This window comes from Oncorhynchus gorbuscha, unplaced genomic scaffold, assembly GCF_021184085.1.
Source record: "Oncorhynchus gorbuscha isolate QuinsamMale2020 ecotype Even-year unplaced genomic scaffold, OgorEven_v1.0 Un_scaffold_1706, whole genome shotgun sequence".
Lineage (NCBI taxonomy): Eukaryota > Metazoa > Chordata > Actinopteri > Salmoniformes > Salmonidae > Oncorhynchus > Oncorhynchus gorbuscha.
Window position 1 is genome coordinate 60001 of NW_025746407.1, and position 27500 is coordinate 87500.

A 27500-nucleotide genomic window follows, 5' to 3' on the forward strand; every position below is an offset into this window, starting at 1 on the left:
CCTCTACTACCATACCACCACCATTATCATCATCATCATTCATCATCATCATCTAATCTACCATACCACCACCATCATCATCATCATCATCATTACTCTACTACCATACCACCACCATTATCATCATCATCATTACCTCTACTACCATACCACCACCATTATCATCATTACCTCTACTACCATACCACCACCATTATCATCATCATTACCTCTACTACCATACCACCACCATTATCATCATCATTACTACTACTACCATACCACCACCATTATCATCATCATCATTACCTCTACTACCATACCACCACCTATCATCATCATCATTACCTCTACTACCATACCACCACCATTATCATCATCATCATTACCTCTACTACCATACCACCACCATTATCATCATCATCATCATTACCTCTACTACCATACCACCACCATTCATCATCATTACCTCTACTACCATCACCACATTATCATCATCATTATCATCATCATCATTACCTCTACTACCATACCACCACCATTATCATCATCATCATTACCTCTACTACCATACCACCACCATTATCATCATTACCTCTACTACCATACCACCACCATTATCATCATCATTACCTCTACTACCATACCACCACCATTATCATCAATCATCATCCATTATCATCATCATTACCTCTACTACCATACCACCACCATTATCATCATTACCTCTACTACCATACCACCACCATTATCATCATCATCATTACCTCTACTACCATACCACCACCATTATCATCATCATCATTACCTCATTATCACCACCATTATCATCATCATTACCTCTACTACCATACCACCACCATTATCATCACCTCTACTACCATCATTATCATCATCATCATTACCTCTACTACCATACCACCACCATTATCATCATCATCATTACCTCTACTACCATACCACCACCATTATCATCATCATCATTACATTATCATCTACCTCTACTACCATACCACCACCATTTCATCATCATCATCATTACCTCTACTACCATACCACCACCATTATCATCATCATCATTACCTCTACTACCATACCACCACCATTATCATCATCATCATTACCTCTACTACCATACCACCACCATTATCATCATCATCATTACCTCTACTACCATACCACCACCATTATCATCATCATCATTACCTCTACTACCATACCACCACCATTATCATCATCATCATTACCTCTACTACCATACCACCACCATTTCATCATCATCATTACCTCTACTACCATACCACCATCATCATTATCATCATCATCATCATACCTCTACTACCATACCACCACCATTATCATCATCATCATTACCTCTACTACCATACCACCACCATTATCATCATTACATCTCTACTACCATACCACCACCTATCATCATTATACCATACCACCACCATTATCATCATCATCATCATTACCTCTACTACCATACCACCACCATTATCATCATCATCATTACCTCTACTACCATACCACCACCATTATCATCATCATCATCATTACCTCTACTACCATACCACCACCATTATCATCATTACCTCTACTACCATACCACCACCATTATCATCATCATCATCATTACCTCTACTACCATACCACCACCATTATCATCATCATTACTACTACTATGCCGTCACACCTACTACTTGTCCCACTATTTGTAGTAATAATAGTAGAGTTTTCCTGCTTCCTATGCAGATGTTATTCTTCAGTGTCTCTCAGGCTGTCAGGGCTAATACATATATGGCTTCTAGAGGAGCTGTTGCTCCATCACACATCACTATCTTTGTTTTTCCTCTGGGGGTAGTAAGATAACATGTTTAGTGTTTTCTGAGAATAATGAATCTCTTGGTGAGGTATATTTCTCACTGTAGTGGAGAAAGTAGATCTCTGTCTCTGCTTCCCTTGGTGTGAGGTGACCACACACACGCTCCTGTTTGGGTAGCCATGTCTTTTTATGTCTGCCGGTTTCTAAGGCCAATCGGTGGTCACTCAGCCTGTACTTGGTAAGGATCGGTCTCTGCTTCCCTTGGTGTGAGGTGACCACACACACACTCCTGTTTGGGTAGCCATGTCTTTTTATGTCTGCCGGTTTCTAAGGCCAATCGGTGGTCACTCAGCCTGTACTTGGTAAGGATCGGTCTCTGCTTCGTATCTCTGACAGAGTGGTTGGTGATGGAAGATCCAGATCATCAGTATATTACAGGTGTTTTACCTCAGTGTCACATAGTGTCCTGGGGCTGCAGAATGGTACAACATGTCTGCTAATTCATTGATGAAAATGGTAAAAAGGTTTGGATTCAAACTGCAGCCTTGTCTCACACCTCACGGAAATAATTATGTTCTTTGGGTTTTGATTTTCTGTGTGCATGGAGTTTATTAAGTCATAAACCTTTACCATCAAGCCCACTTTGGAGAATTTTGAACAATAGAACTTCGTGCCGAATGGAATGATTTTTTAAATTCAATAAAGCAAGCAAAGATTTTGCCCTCTCTTTTAGGAGGGTGGACGTGTTTATTAATTAGCGTGTGTAAGGTGTGTGTATATGGTCAGTCGTGCGGCGGTTGGGAGAGGGTGAGTTATGTGGTGAATCACTCCTCTCCCTGCTCCCTGATACAGTTGTGATTACTGTGGTAGAGGGTGCTGGAGAAATTACAGGCTGTCTGATTTCCATTGTCTTCAGACTGGAGTTTGGTCACACGAGAGGGATATTTCGCTCTCTTTACTCTCTCCATCTCGTCATGATTAGCAGTATCATCTTCCCTCTGCTGTTTCCATTGCCTCTGTAGTCTGAAGCAGAGAAGTAGGATTCTCCTGGACAACAGCTGACTCTGCTCCTCAGCTGAATCCCCATACCTCAACAGGTAGATTCATGATCACGTTTCCATTGCCTCTGTAGTCTGAAGCAGAGAAGTAGGATCCTCCTGGACAACAGCTGACTCTGCTCCTCAGCTGAATCCCCATACCTCAACAGGTAGATTCATGATCACGTTTCCATTGCCTCTGTAGTCTGAAGCAGAGAAGTAGGATCCTCCTGGACAACAGCTGACTCTGCTCCTCAGCTGAATCCCCATACCTCAACAGGTAGATTCATGATCACGTTTCCATTGCCTCTGTAGTCTGAAGCAGAGAAGTAGGATCCTCCTGGACAACAGCTGACTCTGCTCCTCAGCTGAATCCCCATACCTCAACAGGTAGATTCATGATCACGTTTCCATTGCCTCTGTAGTCTGAAGCAGAGAAGTAGGATCCTCCTGGACAACAGCTGACTCTGCTCCTCAGCTGAATCCCCATACCTCAACAGGTAGATTCATGATCACGTTTCCATTGCCTCTGTAGTCTGAAGCAGAGAAGTAGGATCCTCCTGGACAACAGCTGACTCTGCTCCTCAGCTGAATCCCCATACCTCAACAGGTAGATTCATGATCACGTTTCCATTGTTTCAGTCGTCTGAAGCAGAGAAGTAGGATCCTCCTGGACAACAGCTGACTCTGCTCCTCGGCTGACTGAGTTGGAAATGTTGCTGGAGGTCATTTCATAGAGACAATTCTCAAGTCTTTTGTTGTGTCGTTCTCCTCCTGCTTTGCACTAAGGTTACTATCCCCGTTTATATCTGTCACGCTATTGAGTTTGACTGGGTCTGTCTTTCTATCCCTCTTTCTCTTTTTCTCTCAATCTTTTTCTCTCCTCAAACTCTCCACGTTCTCTCTACTCTCCAAAATCTCCTCTCCTCTCTTTCTACTCCTCTCTTTCTACTCCTCTCTTTCTACCCTTCTCTCTTTCTACTCTCCTCTCTCCTCTTTCTACTCTCCTCTCTTTCTACTCTCCTCTCTTTCTACTCTACTCTCCTCTCACTCCTCTCCTCTCTCTACTTTCCTCTCTCTCCTCTCTCCTCCTCTCTTTTTACTCTCCTCTCTACTCTACTCTCCTCTCACTCCTCTCCTCTCATGTCTTTCTACTCTCCTCTCTCCTCTTTCTACTCTCCTCTCTCCTCTCTCCTCTCTTTCTACTCTCCTCTCTACTCTACTCTCCTCTCACTCCTCTCCTCTCTCTCTTCTCTCCTCTCTCCTCTCTCCTCTCTAATCTCCTCTCCTCTCTACTCTACTCTCCTCTCACTCCTCTCCTCTCATGTCTTTCTACTCTCCTCTCTCCTCTTTCTACTCTCCTCTCTCCTCTCTCCTCTCTTTCTACTCTCCTCTCTACTCTACTCTCCTCTCACTCCTCTCCTCTCTCTCTTCTCTCCTCTCTCCTCTCTCCTCTCTTTCTACTCTCCTCTCTACTCTACTCTCCTCTCACTCCTCTCCTCTCATGTTTTTCTACTCTCCTCTCACTCCTCTCCTCTCTTTCTCTCCTCTCTCCTCTCTCTTCTCTCCTCTCTAATCTCCTCTCTCCTCTCTAATCTCCTCTCCTCTCTCTCTCCTCCTCCTCTCCTCTCCTCTCCTCTCCTCTCCTCTCCTCTCCTCTCCTCTCCTCTCCTCTCCTCCTCTCTCTCTCTACTCTCCTCTCTCTCCTCTCTCCTGCTCTCTCCTCTCTTTCTACTCTCCTCTCTACTCTACTCTCCTCTCTCTCTACTCTCCTCATCTCCTCTCTCTCTACTCTCCTCTCACCTCCTCTCTCCTCTCTTTCTACTCTCCTCTCTACTCTACTCTCCTCTCACTCCTCTACTCTCCTCTCACTCCTCTACTCTCCTCTCACTCCTCTCCTCTCTTTATACTCTCCTCTCCTCTCCTCTCCTCTCAGGCTCTCCTCTCCTCTCCTCTCTTCTCAGGCTCTCCTCTCAGGCTCTCCTCTCTTATCAGGCTCTCCTCTCCTCTCAGGCTCTCCTCTCCTCTCCTCTCTCTCCTCTCTCTTTCTACTCTCCTCTCTACTCTACTCTCCTCTCTTTCTACTCTCCTCTCTACTCTACTCTCCTCTCTTTCTACTCTCCTCTCTTCTCTTTCCACTCTCCTCTCTTTCTACTCTCCTCTCCCCTCTCTACTCTACTCTCCTCTCCTCTCTCTTTACATTGCAAATCTCTGTTTCTCATTTAAATTTCAGCGTTGCTACTTTTCTCTCCAGACATCCCCTCTCAAAACCACTTATTATCACTGTACATTATTACAGCTCCACTCCACTGTCACACCTCTGCATATCAGTACCCATAGCAGGTTTAATTGACAGACCCCCACAGACAGACACTCCTGCGCACAGTGTTTTCTGTCACAATCAACATCACTGCAATGTATCTGTATGTCTCTCCTCACACTGCAGTACTCTACTCCGTATACTGCAATACTCCGTACACTGCAATACTCTGTACACTGCAATACTCTGTACACTGCAATACCCTGTACACTGCAATACTCTACTCCATACACTGCAATACTCTACTTCATACACTGCAATACTCTACTTCATACACTGCAATACTCTACTCCATACACTGCAATACTCTACTTCATACACTGCAATACTCTACTTCATACACTGCAATACTCCATACACTGCAATACTCTGTACACTGCAATACTCTGTACACTGCAATACTCTGTACACTGCAATATTCCGTACACTGCAATACTCTGTACACTGCAATATTCCGTACACTGCAATACTCTACTCCATACACTGCAATACTCTACTTCATACACTGCAATACTCCATACACTGCAGTACTCTACTCCATACACTGCAATACTCTGTACACTGCAATATTCCGTACACTGCAACACTCTGTACACTGCAATATTCCGTACACTGCAATACTCTGTACACTGCAATATTCGTACACTGCAATACTCTGTACACTGCAATACTCGTACACGGCAATATTCGTACACTGCAATATTCCGTACACTGCAATATTCCGTACACTGCAATATTCCGTACACTGCAATACTCCGTACACTGCAATACTCCGTACACTGCAATACTCTGTACACTGCAATATTCCGTACATCATGGTAGAACAAGTTACTGGGTTAGTAGGCTGTAGGGAGCAGCCGTGGCCTGGGACTACACAGGCTCTGACAAACAAACACAGAGAACTACACAGCCACCAGGCTCTGACACACACACACACACACACACACACACACACACACACACACACACACACACACACACACACACACACACACACACACACACACACACACACACACACACACACACACACACACACACACACACACACACACACACACACACACACACACACACACACACACACACACACACACACACACACACACACACACACAGAGAGAGAACTACACAGCCACCAGGCTCTGACAAACAGAGAACTACACAGCCACCAGGCTCTGACAAACACACACACACACACACAGAGAACTACACAGCCACCATGCTCTGACAAACACACACACACACAGAGAACTACACAGCCACCAGGCTCTGACAAACACACACACACAGAGAGAACTACACAGCCACCAGGCTCTGACAAACACACACACACACAGAGAGAACTACACATCCACCAGGCTCTGACAAACACACACACACACACACACACACACACACACACACAGCGAGAACTACACATCCACCAGGCTCTGACAAACACACACACAGAACTACACAGCCACCAGGCTCTGACACACACACACACACACACACACACACACACACACACACACACACACACACACACACACACACACACACACACACACACACACACACACACACACACACACACACACAGAACTACACACACACACACAGAACTACACAGCCACCAGGCTCTGACACTTTTAGCACTGTGCTATCATGCCTCACACACAGACATACACTATATAGACAAAAGTATGTGGACACCCCTTCAAATGAGTGGATTCGGCTATTTCAGCCACACCCGTTGTTGACAGGTGTATAAAATATTGCGCACACTCATGCAATCTTCATAGACAAACATTGGCAGTAGAATGGCCTTACTGAAGAGCTCAGTGACACCGTCATAGGATGCCACCTTTCCAACAAGTCAGCTCCTCAAATTTCTGCCCTGCTAGGGGTTCCCCGGTCAACTGTAAGTGCTGTTATTGTCGAACATCTTTGGGATGAATTGGAACGCCGACTGCGAGCCAGGCTCAATCACCCAACATCAGTGCCCGAACTCACTAATGCTCTTGTGGCTGAATTGAATCAAGTCCCCACAGCAATGTTCTAACATCTAGTGGAAAGTCTTCCCAGAAGAGTGTAGGCTGTTATAGCAGCACAGGAGGGACCAACTCCATGTTAATGGCCATGATTTTGGAATGAGATGTTGGACGTTTGGTTATGTAGTGCGTTGATCAACAAGCTTCCTTCAGAGGCGGAGGTCACTGGGAGAAAAGTTAAGACAGTTGGATAGAAAGAGATGGGTGGAACTAGGGAAGGAGACGTGGTTCATAAATAGAGAGTTAATGTGTGGGGTGAATAGAGAACTAGGGAAGGAGACGTGGTTCATAAATAGAGTTAATGTGTGGGGTGCATAGAGAACTAGGGAAGGAGACGTGGTTTATAAATAGAGAGTTAATGTGTGGGGTGCATAGAGAACTAGGGAAGGAGACGTGGTTCATAAATAGAGTTAATGTGTGGGGTGCATAGAGAACTAGGGAAGAAGACGTGGTTTATAAATAGAGTTAATGTGTGGGGTGCATAGAGAACTAGGGAAGAAGACGTGGTTTATAAATAGAGTTAATGTGTGGGGTGCATAGACACGGATCATGTGGAAAATGAGCTCAAACCGCCTCTGCGTAAAGATTAGCTCTGTTTGTTGTAACATGCACCTGCACACACTGTCTGTCTCTGTCAGGGGTTTCAGCTGTTACCTGTATCACACATTATTAATCCTCCCATTATCAGTATTCATGTCGGTTTCCCCCTGAGGGATAGACTGTGTGCTAGACACACACACACACACACACACACACACACACACACACACACACACACACACACACACACACACACACACACACACACACACACACACACACACACACACACACACACACACACACACACACACACACACACACACACACACACACCACTCCCTGATTGCATCAGTGTGCTGTGGGACAGGGTCACCTGAAGAGAGATTGTCATATGAAGGAAAAGGTGTAGGAGAGGACCGTGTTAACAGTGTTTGTTAATAGCAACACACACACTTTCTTTTTGAAACCGCTGCCTCAACTTCTCCCATGGCAACGACCCTAGCATTATGCTGCTTCCGTGACAACCTATAGTGATCCCTGTCTGACCTTCACTGATTGATTCACAGCTTACGCTCCTCTCAGCCTCTCAGCCTCTCCTCTCAGCCTCTCCTCTCTCCTCTCAGCCTCTCCTCTCTCCTCTCTCCTCTCAGCCTCTCCTCTCTCCTCTCAGCCTCTCCTCTCTCCTCTCAGCCTCTCCTCTCAGCCTCTCCTCTCTCCTCTCAGCCTCTCCTCTCTCCTCTCAGCCTCTCCTCTCTCCTCTCAGCCTCTCCTCTCTCCTCTCAGCCTCTCCTCTCTCCTCTCAGCCTCTCCTCTCAGGCTCTCCTCTCTCCTCTCAGCCTCTCCTCTCTCCTCTCAGCCTTTCCTCTCAGGCTCTCCTCTCTCCTCTCAGCCTCTCAGCCTCTCCTCTCAGGCTCTCCTCTCAGCCTCTCAGGCTCTCCTCTCTCCTCTCAGCCTCTCCTCTCAGCCTCTCCTCTCAGGCTCTCCTCTCAGCCTCTCAGGCTCTCCTCTCTCCTCTCAGGCTCTCCTCTCAGCCTCTCAGCCTCTCCTCTCAGGCTCTCCTCTCTCCTCTCAGCCTCTCAGCCTCTCCTCTCTCCTCTCAGCCTCGCCTCTCAGCCTCTCCTCTCAGGCTCTCCTCTCTCCTCTCAGCCTCTCCTATGTCTCTCCTCTAAGCCTCTCCTCTCTGTCTCTCCTCTCAGCCTCTCAGGCTCTCCTCTCTCCTCTCAGCCTCTCCTCTCAGGCTCTCCTCTCTCCTCTCAGCCTCTCCTCTCAGGCTCTCCTCTCTCCTCTCAGCCTCTCCTCTCAGGCTCTCCTCTCAGGCTCTCCTCTCAGCCTCGCCTCTCCTCTCAGCCTCTCCTCTCCTTTCAGCCTCTCCTCTCCTCTCAGGCTCTCCTCTCAGGCTCTCCTCTCAGCCTCTCCTCTCAGCCTCTCCTCTCCTCTCAGGCTCTCCTCTCAGCCTCTCCTCTCCTTTCAGCCTCTCCTCTCAGGCTCTCCTCTCAGGCTCTCCTCTCCTCTCCTCTCCTCTCAGGCTCTCCTCAGGCTCTCCTCTCCTTTCAGCCTCTCCTCTCCTTTCAGCCTCTCCTCTCCTTTCAGCCTCTCCTCTCCTCTCCTCTCAGGCTCTCCTCTCAGGCTCTCCTCTCAGCCTCTCCTCTCCTCTCCTCTCAGGCTCTCCTCTCAGGCTCTCCTCTCAGGCTCTCCTCTCAGGCTCTCCTCTCAGCCTCTCCTCTCCTCTCCTCTCAGGCTCTCCTCTCAGCCTCTCCTATGTCTCTCCTCTAAGCCTCTCCTCTCTGTCTCTCCTCTCAGCCTCTCAGGCTCTCCTCTCTCCTCTCAGCCTCTCCTCTCAGGCTCTCCTCTCTCCTCTCAGCCTCTCCTCTCAGGCTCTCCTCTCTCCTCTCAGCCTCTCCTCTCAGGCTCTCCTCTCAGGCTCTCCTCTCAGCCTCGCCTCTCCTCTCAGCCTCTCCTCTCCTTTCAGCCTCTCCTCTCCTCTCAGGCTCTCCTCTCAGGCTCTCCTCTCAGCCTCTCCTCTCAGCCTCTCCTCTCCTCTCAGGCTCTCCTCTCAGCCTCTCCTCTCCTTTCAGCCTCTCCTCTCAGGCTCTCCTCTCAGGCTCTCTCTCCTCTCCTCTCCTCTCAGGCTCTCCTCAGGCTCTCCTCTCCTTTCAGCCTCTCCTCTCCTTTCAGCCTCTCCTCTCCTTTCAGCCTCTCCTCTCCTCTCCTCTCAGGCTCTCCTCTCAGGCTCTCCTCTCAGCCTCTCCTCTCCTCTCCTCTCAGGCTCTCCTCTCAGGCTCTCCTCTCAGGCTCTCCTCTCAGGCTCTCCTCTCAGCCTCTCCTCTCCTCTCCTCTCAGGCTCTCCTCTCAGGCTCTCCTCTCCTTTCAGCCTCTCCTCTCCTTTCAGCCTCTCCTCTCCTTTCAGCCTCTCCTCTCCTCTCAGGCTCTCCTCTCAGGCTCTCCTCTCAGCCTCTCCTCTCAGCCTCTCCTCTCCTCTCCTCTCAGGCTCTCCTCTCAGCCTCTCCTCTCAGGCTCTCCTCTCAGGCTCTCCTCTCAGCCTCTCCTCTCAGGCTCTCCTCTCAGCCTCTCCTCTCAGCCTCTCCTCTCAGGCTCTCCTCTCAGCCTCTCCTCTCCTATCAGGCTCTCCTCTCAGCCTCTCCTCTCCTCTCCTCTCCTCTCAGCCTCTCCTCTCCTCTCAGGCTCTCCTCTCCTCTCAGGCTCTCCTCTCAGGCTCTCCTCTCAGCCTCTCCTCTCAGGCTCTCCTCTCAGCCTCTCCTCTCAGGCTCTCCTCTCCTCGGGTGTTTTCTGTCTGCGATGGCGATGACTACATATCAGTGTTGTAATGAGAAACTAACCGAGGGGATGTGGAAAGGGTCTGTGTTTACTCCACTGAACTCTGTTTACATCTGGGATCTGTCAGACGTGCTCACGTGTTGCTCTGCAGGTGTGGACTAAAATAAGCTCACCTGCAGAGAGAGACACGCACACACAGGCCTATTGTTCTACATGTTGCTGTGGGTGGTGTTAGGATAGAGAGGGGTGTAATACACTGATACAACACTGTGGTATTTATTAGGGGGGGGGTTCTCCTATCAACCCGTCTGTCATAGCAAAGCTGAATGGTGATTAGCTGGTATGCGGACATCCTTGTTGAAGCTGCCAAACCTCTCCGGTTTCTGCTGGCTGCTGGTTTCTGTCACGCACACACACACCATCATTGCACACAACCGAGTCGAACAAAGTTTAATAATAACGTCATATATTGATTCTATCTCAGGCTGTGAGTCCCAAATGACACCCTATTCCCTATATAGTGCACTACTTTAGACCAGAGCCCTATGACACCCTATTCCCTATATAGTGCACTACTTTAGACCAGAGCCCTATGGCACCCTATTCCCTATATAGTGCACTACTTTAGACCAGAGCCCTATGGAACCCTATTCCCTACATAGTGCACTACTTTAGACCAGAGCCCTATTCCCTATATAGTGCACTACTTTAGACCAGAGCCCTATTCCCTATATAGTGCACTACTTTAGACCAGAGCCCTATTCCCTATATAGTGCACTACTTTAGACCAGAGCCCTATGGAACCCTATTCCCTACATAGTGCACTACTTTAGACCAGAGCCCTATTCCCTATATAGTGCACTACTTTAGACCAGAGCCCTATTCCCTATATAGTACACTACTGTAGACCAGAGCCCTATTCCCTATATAGTGCACTACTTTAGACCAGAGCCCTATTCCCTATATAGTGCACTACTTTAGACCAGAGCCCTATTCCCTATATAGTGCACTACTTTAGACCAGAGCCCTATGGGCCTATAGACTATATAGTGCACTACTTTAGACCAGAGCCCTATGGGCCTATAGACTATATAGTGCACTACTTTAGACCAGAGCCCTATGGGCCTATAGACTATATAGTGCACTACTTTAGACCAGAGCCCTATGGGCCTATAGACTATATAGTGCACTACTTTAGACTAGAGCCCTATGGGCCTATAGACTATATAGTGCACTACTTTAGACCAGAGCCCTATGGGCCTATAGACTATATAGTGCACTACTTTAGTCCAGAGCCCTATGGGCCTATAGACTATATAGTGCACTACTTTAGACCAGAGCCCTATGGGCCTATAGACTATATAGTGCACTACTTTAGACCAGAGCCCTATTCCCTATATAGTGCACTACTTTAGTCCAGAGCCCTATGGGCCTATAGACTATATAGTGCACTACTTTAGACCAGAGCCCTATGGGCCTATAGACTATATAGTACACTACTTTAGACCAGAGCCCTATGGGCCTATAGACTATATAGTGCACTACTTTAGACCAGAGCCCTATGGGCCTATAGACTATATAGTGCACTACTTTAGACCAGAGCCCTATGGGCCTATAGACTATATAGTGCACTACTTTAGACCAGAGCCCTATGGGCCTATAGACTATATAGTGCACTACTTTAGACCAGAGCCCTATGGGCCTATAGACTATATAGTGCACTACTTTAGACAAGAGCCCTATGGGCCTATAGACTATATAGTGCACTACTTTAGACCAGAGCCCTATTCCCTATATAGTGCACTACTTTAGTCCAGAGCCCTATGGGCCTATAGACTATATAGTGCACTACTTTAGACCAGAGCCCTATGGGCCTATAGACTATATAGTGCACTACTTTAGACCAGAGCCCTATGGGCCTATAGACTATATAGTGCACTACTTTAGACCAGAGCCCTATGGGCCTATAGACTATATAGTGCACTACTTTAGACCAGAGCCCTATGGGCCTATAGACTATATAGTGCACTACTTTAGACCAGAGCCCTATGGGCCTATAGACTATATAGTGCACTACTTTAGACCAGAGCCCTATGGGCCTATAGACTATATAGTGCACTACTTTAGACCAGAGCCTTATGGGCCTATAGACTATATAGTGCACTACTTTAGACCAGAGCCCTATGGGCCTATAGACTATATAGTGCACTACTTTAGACCAGAGCCCTATGGGCCTATAGACTATATAGTGCACTACTTTAGACCAGAGCCCTATGGGCCTATAGACTATATAGTGCACTACTTTAGACCAGAGCCCTATGGGCCTATAGACTATAGGCTGACATTTGAGACACATGAATCTGTTTCTGTCTCGTAGTCTCTGCAGTAACCATGCCAACGTGTTTTTTTGTCGTCCGATTTTCTGTTTGATACAAGATAAAAGTTGTCATGGCAACAATGAACATTTCCATTGCAATGTCATGCTGGAAACATCCTCATGTTTTCCCAGTGAATGACATCTGAGCAACTCCAGCATCCTGCAGCGTGTCTCCACCTGCTTGACATCTGAACAACTCCAGCATCCTGCAGCGTGTCTCCACCTGCTTGACATCTGAGCAACTCCAGCATCCTGCAGCGTGTCTCCACCTGCTTGACATCTGAACAACTCCATCATCCTGCAGCGTGTCTCCACCTGCTTGACATCTGAGCAACTCCAGCATCCTGCAGCGTGTCTCCATCTGCTTGACATCTGAGCAACTCCAGCATCCTGCAGCGTGTCTCCACCTGCTTGACATCTGAACAACTCCAGCATCCTGCAGCGTGTCTCCACCTGCTTGACATCTGAACAACTCCAGCATCCTGCAGCGTGTCTCCACCTGCTTGACATCTGAGCAACTCCAGCATCCTGCAGCGTGTCTCCACCTGCTTGACATCTGAACAACTCCAGCATCCTGCAGCGTGTCTCCACCTGCTTGACATCTGTATTATTCATTCCTGCTTTATTCCAAAACATCATGCAACATATTTTCCCTTCATCCTATAGGTCTTCTGTTGTAAACAACGTGCCTGTTGAGGAAATCCTGGGTTGTACTCCGTAGGAATAAAATTAAACCGAGTGAAACGGGGGAGTAGTGTGTGTGTGTGTGTGTGTGTGTGTGTGTGTGTGTGTGTGTGTGTGTGTGTGTGTGTGTGTGTGTGTGTGTGTGTGTGTGTGTGTGTGTGTGTGTGTGTGTGTGTGTGTGTGTGTGTGTGTGTGTGTGTGTGTGTGTGTGCGACATGTTGTCATGGTGTCTGTATGGCCGTCCCTCCAATTGCTACCCATTTGTTAATTGATCCAGCCACTAAGACCCGACCAACAGAATGCCCGGCTCCCTAAGCCCCTGGGGGCTGTGATCAGGGGATCAGTATTATCTGTAATCGGCTTAGCAGGCCTGCCTGACAGGATGTTATGGCCTGCTCTTGTGCTTCTTGGATCGACAGACGATCAGTGTTGTAACACTCACTCAGGAAACATCTCCATAGTCTTAGAAACGCTTCCTCTGCTTCGACAGACAGAGCGACAGAGCGACAGAGCGACAGAGCGACAGAGCGACAGACAGACAGAGCGACAGACAGACAGAGCGACAGAGCGACAGACAGACAGAGCGACAGACAGACAGAGCGACAGACAGACAGAGCGACAGACAGACAGAGCGACAGACAGACAGAGCGACAGACAGACAGAGCGACAGACAGACAGACAGAGCGACAGACAGACAGACAGAGCGACAGACAGACAGACAGAGCGACAGACAGACAGACAGAGCGACAGACAGACAGACAGAGCGACAGACAGACAGACAGAGCGACAGACAGACAGACAGAGCGACAGACAGACAGACAGAGCGACAGACAGACAGACAGAGCGACAGACAGACAGAGCGACAGACAGACAGAGCGACAGACACAGTCCAGTCTAAACCCCACTGATACGTTCTGTCTGATGAGATACAGACCAGTCTAAACCCCATTGATAATCAGAGTCTTTATAACATTAGAACTGAGATGGATCAGAGTCTTTATAACTGAGATGGATCAGAGTCTTTATAACTGAGGTGGATCAGAGTCTTTATAACTGAGATGGATCAGAGTCTTTATAACTGAGATGGATCAGAGTCTTTATAACTGAGATGGACCAGAGTCTTTATAACATTAGAACTGAGATGGATCAGAGTCTTTAACATTAGAACTGAGATGGTTCAGAGTCTTTATAACATTAGAACTGAGATGGTTCAGAGTCTTTATAACATTAGAACTGAGATGGATCAGAGTCTTTATAACATTAGAACTGAGATGGATCAGAGTCTTTATAACATTAGAACTGAGATGGACCAGAGTCTTTAACATTAGAACTGAGATGGTTCAGAGTCTTTATAACATTAGAACTGAGATGGATCAGAGTCTTTATAACATTAGAACTGAGATGGATCAGAGTCTTTATAACATGAGAACTGAGATGGATCAGAGTCTTTATAACATTAGAACTGAGATGGATCAGAGTCTTTATAACATTAGAACTGAGATGGATCAGAGTCTTTATAACATTAGAACTGAGATGGATCAGAGTCTTTATAACATTAGAACTGAGATGGATCAGAGTCTTTATAACATTAGAACTGAGATGGACCAGAGTCTTTTTAACATTAGAACTGAGATGGTTCAGGCCCCATCTTCTTAACATCAGATAATAATATAATAATATATGCCACAGATGGTTCTGAGGACTTGATGGAAGTTGTTCTCTGATTCCTTTGAGTTCTCTGACTGAACTTTTAAGAAGTTCAGTTTCAAAAGATTTCTAAGGTTTGAAGACTTTAATGTTGTAGTGTCTTTAATGTTTTAGTAAGACTCTTTAGTAACGGGTCATCAAACACAGAACAATAAGACTAGTTTTGACTTTGGGGTAGAGGTTCTTTACAAATATTTCACACATTTAATAAATGTGCTATTTGAAAATGTATTTCCATTATAAATGGCTTTGCTTTAATCAGAAATTGACTTTGGGTCTGACTATTTTCCCCATGTGTATTTAGAGTAGAAACGTAGTCTAGTCCATAGTCCTCTGGTGTTAACCTCTTGATACTCCCGTATCCGGGAGCGTAAGCATAGCCTCAAATGAATTAGCATAACGCAGTGGACATAAATACCCCTAGAAACTTTTCCTATTCATGAAAATCGATCGCAAATGAAATTAATTAAATATATTCAAACACAAGCTTAGCCTTTTGTTAACTCAACAACACTGTCATCTCAGATTTTCAAAATATGCGTTACAGTTAAGGCTAGACAAGCATTTGTGTAAGTTTATCATGGCATAATGCTATGCTAGGCTCTGCTGGCAGCAGGCAACATTTTCACGAAAATAAGAAAAGCAAACAAATTAAATAATTTACCTTCGGATGCTTTCACTCAGGAGACTCCCAGTTAGATAGCAAATGTTCCTTTTTTCCAAAAATATTATTTTTGTAGGCGAAATAGCTCCCGTTCGTTCATCATGCTTGGCTGAGAAATCAACCGGAAAATGCTACCACTACAACGCCAAACTTTATTCAAAATTAACTCCATAATATCGACAGAAACACGGCACACGTTGTTTAGGATCCATCCTCAAGGTGTTTTTAACATTTATATTCGATAATATATCCGTCAAGGCAGTTGGTTTTTCATAAGAAGCGATTGGAAAAATGGCTACCTCAGTATTTTACACAAGATTTTCTGCGGGAGACACCATGTGACCACTTTCTAAATATGGTCCCTTACGGCTATTCTTCAATGGAAATGCGTAAAAAGACGTCACAATGCTGTAGACACCTTGGGGAATACGTGGAAAACATAAGCTCATTCGTAGCTCATTCACAGCCATATAAGGAATCATTGGCATGAGGTGGTTTCAAAAAATGCGGCACTTCCTGGTTGGATTTTTATCTGGGTTTCGCCTGTAACATCAGTTCTGTTGCAATCACAGACAATATCTTTGCAGTTTTGGAAACGTCAGAGTGTTTTTTTATCCAAAGCTGTCAATTATATGCATAGTCGAACATCTTTTCGTGACAAAATATCTTGTTTAAAACGGGAACGTTTTTCATCCCAAAAATGTAATTAGCGCCCCCTAATGCTTGGACTTGGTAATGGGAACCTGTTTCCATCCTCTTTGTAATGTCTCTCTCTTTTTCTCTCTTTCTGTCTCTCTCCCTCTGTATTTCTGTTTCTCTCTGTGTATTTCTGTCTCTCAAGGTCTGTCCTTCTCAATCTAGATATTTTGTTCCTTTTCTTTACAATGCATTGCATAATCAGAAGAGGCAGCGTGTAGGTATATTAAAAACACCAGGACCAATCTTCCACTGGCTGCATGACTCTGCCTCTCCTTCTTTAGTTCTCTCTCTCTTACTCCTCTTCGTTTGGTGATAAACTGTTGTTTGTTGTTTATTATTTGTCATATTGCCAGTATAAAGATCAACCAACCAATATGTTTGATCTCCACATAAAACAACAGCAGTTATATAAAGTTTGAATAATATATTTTTTTTGCTTGTACCACTTTTTGAAGTTTCTTTCACTACAACTTCTTTAGAAGATGTCCTTCTCGTTGATTTGCATCATTTCCTTCCCTCCTACTTTCCTTTCTGTCTTGTTTAATGTGTCATTGTATTTTATTTATCTGTTAAATGTGTTTCCGGTTGAGACATCCAAATGTTCCACCATGCACCATCCTGGCTACCAGTCTGTCCTCTGTCTGTTAGTGCGTCTGTTGTGTCGTTGTGTTGCTGCATGGGCTCTCTGCACACTGGGATCTCTCCTGCTCTCTCTCTCTCATGCTCTCTCTCTCTCCCCTCTCATGCTCTCTCTCTCTCCCCTCTCCTGCTCTCTCTCTCTCACCTCTCCTGCTCTCTCTCTCTCACCTCTCCTGCTCTCTCTCTTCCCTCTCCTGCTCTCTCTCCTGCTCTCTCTCCCCTCTCCTGCTCTCTCTCCCCTCTCCTGCTCTCTCTCCCTCTCCTGCTCTCTCTCTCCCCTCTCCTGCTCTCTCTCCCCCTCTCCTGCTCTCTCTCCCCCTCTCCTGCTCTCTCTCCCCCTCTCCTGCTCTCTCTCCCCCTCTCCTGCTCTCTCTCCCCCTCTCCTGCTCTCTCTCCCCCTCTCCTGCTCTCTCTCCCCCTCTCCTGCTCTCTCTCCCCCTCTCCTGCTCTCTCTCCCCACTCTCCTGCTCTCTCTCCCCACTCTCCTGCCCCTTCTCCTGCCCCCTCTCCTGCTCTCTCTCTCCCTCTCCTGCTCTCTGTCCTGCTCTCTCTCCCCACTCTCCTGCTCTCTCTCCCCACTCTCCTGCTCTCTCTCCCCACTCTCCTGCTCTCTCTCCCCACTCTCCTGCTCTCTCTCCCCACTCTCCTGCTCTCTCTCCCCACTCTCCTGCCCCTTCTCCTGCCCCCTCTCCTGCTCTCTCTCTCCCCTCTCCTGCTCTCTCTCCCCTCTCCTGCTCTCTCGATCCCCTCTCCTACTCTCTCTCTCCCCTCTCCTGCTCTCTCTCTCCCCTCTCCTGCTCTCTCTCTCCCTCTCCTGCTCTCTCTCTCCCCTCTCCTGCTCTCTCTCTCCCCACTCTGCTGCTCTCTCTCTCCCCACTCTGCTGCTCTCTCTCTCCCCACTCTGCTGCTCTCTCTCCCCACTCTGCTGCTCTCTCTCCCCACTCTGCTGCTCTCTCTCCGCACTCTGCTGCTCTCTCTCCGCACTCTGCTGCTCTCTCACCCCACTCTGCTGCTCTCTCAACCCACTCTGCTGCTCTCTCTCCCCACTCTGCTGCTCTCTCTCCCCACTCTGCTGCTCTCTCACCCCACTCTGCTGCTCTCTCTCCCCACTCTCCTGCTCTCTCTCCCCACTCTCCTGCCCACTCTCTCTCCCCACTCTCCTGCTCTCTCTCTCTCCCCACTCTCCTGCTCTCTCTCTCTCCCCACTCTCCTGCTCTCTCTCTCTCCCCACTCTCCTGCTCTCTCTCTCTCCCCACTCTCCTCTCTCTCCCCACTCTGCCGCTCTCTCTCTCCCCACTCTGCTGCTCTCTCTCCCCACTCTGCTGCTCTCTCTCCCCACTCCTGCTCTCTCTCCCCACTCCTGCTCTCTCTCCCCACTCTGCTGCTCTCTCTCCCCACTCTGCTGCTCTCTCTCCCCACTCTGCTGCTCTCTTTCCCCACTCTGCTGCTCTCTCTCCCCACTCTGCTGCTCTCTCACCCCACTCTGCTGCTCTCTCTCCCCACTCTCCTGCTCTCTCTCCCCACTCTGCTGCTCTCTCTCCCCACTCTCCTGCTCTCTCTCTCTCCCCACTCTCCTGCTCTCTCTCTCTCCCCACTCTCCTGCTCTCTCTCTCTCCCCACTCTCCTGCTCTCTCTCTCTCCCCACTCTCCTGCTCTCTCTCTCCCCACTCTGCCGCTCTCTCTCTCCCCACTCTGCTGCTCTCTCTCCCCACTCTGCTGCTCTCTCCCCACTCCTGCTCTCTCTCCCCACTCCTGCTCTCTCTCCCCACTCTGCTGCTCTCTCTCCCCACTCTGCTGCTCTCTCTCCCCACTCTGCTGCTCTCTTTCCCCACTCTGCTGCTCTCTCTCCCCACTCTGCTGCTCTCTTCCCCACTCTGCTGCTCTCTTTCCCCACTCTGCTGCTCTCTCTCCCCACTCTGCTGCTCTCTCTCCCCACTCTGCTGCTCTCTTTCCCCACTCTGCTGCTCTCTCTCCCCACTCTCCTGCCCCCTCTACTGCTCTCTCTCCTCTCCTACTCTCTCTCTCCCCACTCTGATGCTCTCTCTCCCCACTCTGCTGCTCTCTCTCCCCACTCTGCTGCTCTCTCCCCACTCTGCTGCTCTCTCTCCCCACTCTGCTGCTCTCTCTCCCCACTCTGCTGCTCTCTCTCCCCACTCTGCTGCTCTCTTTCCCCACTCTGCTGATCTCTCTCCCCACTCTCCTGCTCTCTCTCCCCACTCTCCTGCCCCCTCTACTGCTCTCTCTCTCCCTCTCCTGCTCTCTCTCCCCACTCTCCTGCTCTCTCTCCCCACTCTGCTGCTCTCTCTCCCACTCTGCTGCTCTCTCTCCCCACTCTGCTGCTCTCTCTCCCCACTCTGCTGCTCTCTCTCCCCACTCTGCTGCTCTCTCTCCCCACTCTGCTGCTCTCTCTCCCCACTCTGCTGCTCTCTCTCCCCACTCTGCTGCTCTCTCTCCCCACTCTGCTGCTCTCTCTCCCCACTCTGCTGCTCTCTCTCCCCACTCTGCTGCTCTCTCTCCCCACTCTGCTGCTCTCTCTCTCCCCTCTCCTGCTCTCTCTCTCCCCTCTCCTGCTCTCTCTCTCCCCTCTCCTGCTCTCTCTCTCCCCTCTCCTGCTCTCTCTCTCCCCTCTCCTGCTCTCTCTCTCTCCCCTCTCCTGCTCTCTCTCTCTCCCCTCTCCTGCTCTCTCTCTCTCCCCTCTCCTGCTCTCTCTCCCCACTCTGCTGCTCTCTCTCCCCTCTCCTGCTCTCTCTCCCCACTTTGCTGCTCTCTCTCCCCACTTTGCTGCTCTCTCTCCCCACTTTGCTGCTCTCTCTCCCCACTCTGCTGCTCTCTCTCCCCACTCTGCTGCTCTCTCTCCCCACTATGCTGCTCTCTCTCCCCACTCTGCTGCTTTCTCTCCCCCCTCTCCTGCTCTCCCTCCCCCTCTCCTGCACTCTCTCTCCCCTCTCCTGCACTCTCTCTCCCCTCTCCTGCTCTCTCGCTCCCCTCTCCTGCTCTCTCACTCCCCTCTCCTGCTCTCTCGCTCCCCTCTCCTGCTCTCTCGCTCCCCTCTCCTGCTCTCTCGCTCCCCTCTCCTGCTCTCTCGCTCCCCTCTCCTGCTCTCTCGCTCCCCTCTCCTGCTCTCTCGCTCCCCTCTCCTGCTCTCTCGCTCCCCTCTCCTGCTCTCTCGCTCCCCTCTCCTGCTCTCTCGCTCCCCTCTCCTGCTCTCTCTCTCCCCTCTCCTGCTCTCTCTCCCCTCTCCTGCTCTCTCTCCCCTCTCCTGCTCTCTCTCTCCTGCTCTCTCTCTCCTGCTCTCTCTCTCCTGCTCTCTCGCTCCCCTCTCCTGCTCTCTCGCTCCCCTCTCCTGCTCTCTCTCCCCTCTCCTGCTCCCCTCTCCTGCTCTCTCTCTCCCCTCTCCTGCTCTCTCTCTCCCCTCTCCTGCTCTCTCTCTCCCCTCTCCTGCTCTCTCTCTCCCCTCTCCTGCTCTCTCTCTCCCCTCTCCTGCTCTCTCTCTCCTGCTCTCTCTCTCCTGCTCTCTTTCCCCTCTCCTGCTCTCTCTCTCCTTCTCTCTTTCCCCTCTCCTGCTCTCTCCTGCTCTCTTTCCCCTCTCCTGCTCTCTCCTGCTCTCTCTCCCCTCTCCTGCTCTCTCTCCGCTCTCCTGCTCTCTCACTCTCCTGCTCTCTCTCTCCCCTCTCCTGCTCTCTCGCTCTGCTCTCTCGCTCTGCTCTCTCACTCGCTCTCTCCTCCCACTCGCTCCGCTCTCCTGTTCTCTCTCTCCCCTCTCCTGCTCTCTCGCTCTCCTGCTCTCTCACTCGCTCTCTCCTCCCACTCTCTCCGCTCTCTCTCTCTCCCCTCTCCTGCTCTCTCGCTCTCCCCTCTCCTGCTCTCTCGCTCTGCTCTCTCGCTCTGCTCTCTCGCTCTGCTCTCTCACTCGCTCTCTCCTCCCCTCTCTCCGCTCTCCTGCTCTCTCTCCCCTCTCCTGCTCTCCTGCTCTCTCTCTCCCCTCTCCTGCTCTCTCTCTCCCCTCTCCTGCTCTCTCGCTCTCCTGCTCTCTCTCCGCTCTCCTGCTCTCTCTCTCCGCTCTCCTGCTCTCTCGCTCTCCTGCTCTCTCGCTCCCCTCTCCTGCTCTCTCTCCCCTCCTGCTCTCTCGCTCTCCTCTCTCACTCGCTCTCTCCTCCCACTCTCTCCCCTGTCTGTAGTGAGGGATGTTTGTTGACATCTGCTCTGTGTGTTTCTTTTTAGGGGACGTGCTGTTTCAGATGGCTGAGGTCCACAGACAGATCCAAGTACAGCTAGAGGAGATGGTGGGTATATGAACCTTCATAAGGACTTTATGACACATTCATAAGCAGATTGCTAGAGGAGATGGTGGGTATATGAACCTTCATAAGGAATTTATGACACAATCATAAGCAGATTGCTAGAGGAGATGGTGTACTGTAGGAATAGAGGTCAAATAACTTTGATTTAAATGCTGAGCTGTAGTCTAAGAACAGCATTCTCATGTAGGTGTTCCTTGTGTCCAGGTGGGAAAGGGCAGTGTGGAGTAAAGTAGAGATTGTGTCATCTGTTGGGGAGGTACGCAAATTAGAGTGGGTCCAGGGTGTCTGGGATGATGGTGTTGATGTGAGCGATGACAAGTCTTTCAAAGCAGTTCATGGCTACAGATGTGGGTGCAACGGGGCGATAGTCATTTAGACGAGTTACCATGGTGTTCTTGGGCACAGGGACTATGGTGGTCAGTGAAGACACTTGCAAGCTGGTCAGCGCATGCACCGAGTATGCATCATGGTAATCCGTCTGGCCCTGTTAATGTTAACCTGTTTCAAGGTCTTACTCACATTGGCTACGGCGAGTGTGATCACACAGTTGTCTGGAACAGCTGGTGCTCTCATGCATGATTCAGTGTTACTTGCCTCGAAGCGAGCATAGAAGGTGTTTATCTCGTCTGGTAGGCTTGCGTCACCAGGCAGCTCGCGGCTGGGTTCCCCTTTGTAATGCGTGATAGTTTGTAAGCCCTGCCACAATAAAGACACGCCCCCTCCCCTGAGCGTACCTGAAGCTGCTGTTCTGTCCTGTTAATAAAGACACGCCCCCTGCCCTGAGCGTATCTGAAGCTGCCGTTCTGTCCTGTTAATAAAGACACGCCCCCTCCCCTGAGCGTACCTGAAGCTGCCGTTCTGTCCTGTTAATAAAGACACGCCCCCTCCCCTGAGCGTACCTGAAGCTGCCGTTCTGTCCTGTTAATAGAGACACGCCCCCTCCCCTGAACGTACCTGAAGCTGCTGTCCTGTTAATAAAGACACGCCCCCTCCCCTGAGCGTACCTGAAGCTGCTGTTCTGTCCTGTTAATAAAGACACGCCCCCTTCCCTTGAGCGTACCTGAAGCTGCCGTTCTGTCCTGTTAATAAAGACACGCCCCCTCCCCTGAACGTACCTGAAGCTGCTGTTCTGTCCTGTTAATAAAGACACGCCCCCTCCCCTGAGCGTACCTGAAGCTGCTGTTCTGTCCTGTTAATAAAGACACGCCCCCTCCCCTGAGCGTACCTGAAGCTGCTGTTCTGTCCTGTTAATAAAGACACGCCCCCTCCCCTGAACGTACCTGAAGCTGCCGTTCTGTCCTGTTAATAAAGACACGCCCCCCCCTGAACGTACCTGAAGCTGCTGTTCTGTCCTGTTAATAAAGACACGCCCCCTCCCCTGAACGTACCTGAAGCTGCCGTTCTGTCCTGTTAATAAAGACACGCCCCCTCCCCTGAGCGTACCTGAAGCTGCTGTTCTGTCCTGTTAATAAAGACACGCCCCCTCCCTGAGCGTACCTGAAGCTGCTGTTCTGTCCTGTTAATAAAGACACGCCCCCTCCCTGAGCGTACCTGAAGCTGCTGTTCTGTCCTGTTAATAAAGACACGCCCCCTCCCTGAACGTACCTGAAGCTGCCGTTCTGTCCTGTTAATAAAGACACGCCCCTCCCCTGAACGTACCTGAAGCTGCTGTTCTGTCCTGTTAATAAAGACACACCCCTCCCCTGAACGTACCTGAAGCTGCCGTTCTGTCCTGTTAATAAAGACACGCCCCTCCCCTGAGCGTACCTGAAGCTGCCGTTCTGTCCTGTTAATAAAGACACGCCCCCTCCCCTGAACGTACCTGAAGCTGCTGTTCTGTCCTGTTAATAAAGACACGCCCCCTCCCTGAGCGTACCTGAAGCTGCTGTTCTGTCCTGTTAATAAAGACACGCCCCCTCCCTGAGCGTACCTGAAGCTGCTGTTCTGTCCTGTTAATAAAGACACGCCCCTCCCCTGAGCGTACCTGAAGCTGCTGTTCTGTCCTGTTAATAAAGACACGCCCCCTCCCTGAACGTACCTGAAGCTGCTGTTCTGTCCTGTTAATAAAGACACGCCCCCTCCCCTGAACGTACCTGAAGCTGCTGTTCTGTCCTGCCGATGGATAGAAAAAACAGCGTTTGTAAAACCAGCGTTATCAGCATGTATTTGTGTTGTTCTAATGCTTAGAATATGTTCCTCCTATATGATCACATGGTCAGGATGAACACCTGGTCCTAACTCTGTTCTGTTGTTAGAGTGATGTCACCGTTAACCCTGTGCTTCTCTTCACCCCTCAATCTCTCCATCTGTCCGTCCATGCAGCTGAAGTCTTTCCACAACGAGCTGCTGTCTGAGCTGGAGAAGAAGGTTGAGCTGGATGCTCGTTACCTGACGGTGAGCATCTGACTAAATGGCTGAAACACACACACACACACACACACACACACACACACACACACACACACACACACACACACACACACACACACACACACACACACACACACACACTAGGGCTGTGACGATATCAGTATCGCAATGGTTTTTCCATGCCAACAATGAAAACACAAAGCATATTTAACTCTTTGTTCCTTTTAGAAACCTGCTGTAGAATACTGTGTGCTGTAGCTTGGGGGAAAACACAGAGCATATTTAACTCTTTGTTCCTTTTAGAAACCTTCTGTAGAATACTGTGTGTTGTAGCTTGGGGGAAAACACAGGACTCTGGATGACAACATAATGATGTTTGATTCCAACATTCTGTTTTCCTGCAGAAGTTTTAAATCCGCTTTGTTTTCTGTTTCCTTCCCAGCATACTAACGATTTTCATCCAAACACACTTTACTGTCCCCCGTCAGCACAGTTATTCAGCACCACAGTTATTCAGCACCACAGTTATTCAGACCATGTCTGTCTTTCAGCTACTGTCTACCTTCACCACAGATATTTAGCACCACAGTTATTCAGACCATGTCTGTCTTTCACCTACTGTCCCCTGTCAGCACCACAGTTATTCAGACCAGTTATTCAGCACCACAGTTATTCAGACCAGTTATTCAGCACCACAGTTATTCAGCACCACAGTTATTCAGCACCACCGTTATTCAGCACCACATTTATTCAGCACCACAGTTATTCAGCACCGCAGTTATTCAGCACCGCAGTTATTCAGCACCGCAGTTATTCAGCACCACAGTTATTCAGCACCACAGTTATTCAGGCCATGTCTGTCTTTCACCTACTGTCCCCAGTCAGCACCACAGTTATTCAGACCATGTCTGTCTTTCACCTACTGTCCCCCGTCAGCACCACAGTTATTCATCACCACAGTTATTCAGACCATGTCTGTCTTTCACCTACTGTCCCCCGTCAGCACCACAGTTATTCAGACCATGTCTGTCTTTCACCTACTGTCCCCCATCAGCACCACAGTTATTCAGCACCACAGTTATTCAGCACCACAGTTATTCAGCACCACAGTTATTCAGACCAGTTATTCAGCACCACAGTTATTCAGACCAGTTATTCAGCACCACAGTTATTCAGACCATGTCTGTCTTTCACCTACTGTCCACCTTCACCACAGTTATTCAGCACCACAGTTATTCAGCACCACAGTTATTCAGCACCACAGTTATTCAGCACCACAGTTATTCAGCACCACAGTTATTCAGACCATTTCTGTCTTTCACCTACTGTCCACCTTCACCACAGTTATTCAGCACCACAGTTATTCAGCACCACAGTTATTCAGACCATTTCTGTCTTTCACCTACTGTCCACCTTCACCACAGTTATTCAGCACCACAGTTATTCAGCACCACAGTTATTCAGCACCACAGTTATTCAGCACCACAGTTATTCAGCACCACAGTTATTCAGACCAGTTATTCAGACCAGTTATTCAGACCAGGTCTTTGTCAAAGTGTTTGGTGTTCTTACTCTGGACCTCCATTCAAACAGTATAGCTCCTTTTCCAGAAAATGAAGCTTTTGAGAAAACAACTCTTTAGAATATTTAGAAACGACATAACCAATAAGCAAAGAGAGAATTATAACATTTCCTGTAGCATGCATTGAAGTCTGAAGCAGCAGGAGTGATATAGTTAGAATGAGTGGGCTGTGAGCGGGCTGCAACCAGCCAACTCCATGTGGAGGAGCAGCAGTGTGGCTGTGCTGCAGGTTAGGGGGACGAGGTGGTGTTCTCATCATCATACACCATTGTACTAGCTGTAGAATTAGACTGTTGGGTACGCTAGCTGTAGTATTAGCCTGTTGGGTACGCTAGCTGTAGCATTAGCCTGTTGGGTACTCTAGTTATAGCATTAGACTGTTGGGTACGCTAGTTATAGCATTAGACTGTTGGGTACGCTAGCTGTAGTATTAGCCTGTTGGGTACGCTAGCTGTAGCATTAGCCTGTTGGGTACTCTAGTTATAGCATTCGCCTGTTGGGTACGCTAGCTGTAGCATTAGCCTGTTGGGTACTCTAGTTATAGCATTAGACTGTTGGGTACGCTAGTTATAGCGTTAGACTGTTGGGTATGCTCGTTATAGCATTAGACTGTTGGGTATGCTAGCTGTAGTATTAGCCTGTTGGGTACGTTAGTTATAGCATTAGACTGTTGGGTATGCTAGTTATAGCATTAGACTGTTGGGTACGCTAGTTGTAGCATTAGCCTGTTGGGTATGCTAGCTGTAGCATTAGCCTGTTGGGTATGCTAGCTGTAGCATTAGCCTGTTGGGTATGCTAGCTGTAGCATTAGCCTGTTGGGTACGCTAGCTGTAGCATTAGCCTGTTGGGTACGCTAGCTGTAGCATTAGCCTGTTGGGTACGCTAGCTGTAGCATTAGCCTGTTGGGTATAATAGCTGTAGCATTAGCCTGTTGGGTATACTACGCCAGGGTACCCCAATTGGCGGCCCGCAGGGTTTCTATCTGAGCCAAAAAAAAAGTAGTGTATGTATATATATATATTTGTATGTATTTTTTATTAATATATTATTATTTATTTTTTTATCTTCATGGTTGGAAATACTGTAAGACTGTAAAAACACCAGAAAATCATCTCCAAGTGATTTTATTTTAAGAAATCTGTTCCCCAAGTATTCCCATGCATAATAGAGACGTGATCGTATACAAATGTAAGCAAGGTTTCTGTCTGTTTCTGTGTGGACATCCAGGTTTCCCTCCAGCAGCCCTCTGCTATTCATAGCTTGTTTTGTCTCTGTTCTGTCCGGCAGTCTGTGGTCGGTCTTTCTTAGAATTCTATTATTATTTTTAAGTCCATTTTTTCTTCTTCCTCTGTCACACTGTTTGTTCTGTGGGCAACAGTGTGTACCACACTATTCCCTATGTAGTGCGCTACTGTTCACCAAAATCAATTCCACCCTGCATACCACTGCTGGCTTGCTTCTGAAGCTAAGCAGGGTTGGTCCTGGTCAGTTCCTGGATGGGAGACCAGATGCTGCTGGAAGTGGTGTTGGAGGGCCAGTAGGAGGCACTCTTCCCTCTGGTCTAAAACAATATCCCAATGCCCCAGGGCAGTGATTGGGGACACTTCCCTGTGTCGGGTGCTGTCTTTTGGATGGGACGTTAAACGGGTGTCCTGACTCTCTGCTGTCATTAAAGATCCCATGGCACTTATCGTAAGAGTAGGGGTGTTAACCCTGGTGTCCTGGCTAAATTCCCAATCTGGCCCTCAAACCATCATGGTCACCTAATAATCCCCAGTTTACAATTGGCTCATTAATCCCCCTCCTCTCCCCTGTAACTATTCCCCAGGTCGTTGCTGCAAATGAGAACGTGTTCTCAGTCAACTTACCTGGTAAAATAAAGGATAAATACATTTTAAAAAATAAAATAAAAAAATAAAAAATACGGTTCTGGTTAAAAGTAGTGCACTGTATAGG

The 27500-nt window shown here is 48.6% G+C and overlaps 1 protein-coding gene across 1 annotated transcript in view; it reads left to right on the forward strand.

The window, feature by feature from the left end:
* The window catches only part of LOC124023888 (brain-specific angiogenesis inhibitor 1-associated protein 2-like), a gene marked incomplete at its 3' end in the record, with an annotated part of 86726 nt that overhangs the window by 29675 nt on the left and 29551 nt on the right, over positions 1 to 27500 (forward strand). The window contains exons 3-4 of the mRNA XM_046338051.1: positions 21513 to 21574; positions 23915 to 23986. Coding sequence (XP_046194007.1) covers positions 21513 to 21574; positions 23915 to 23986 — 134 coding nt within the window. The remainder of the gene's footprint in view (positions 1 to 21512; positions 21575 to 23914; positions 23987 to 27500) is intronic.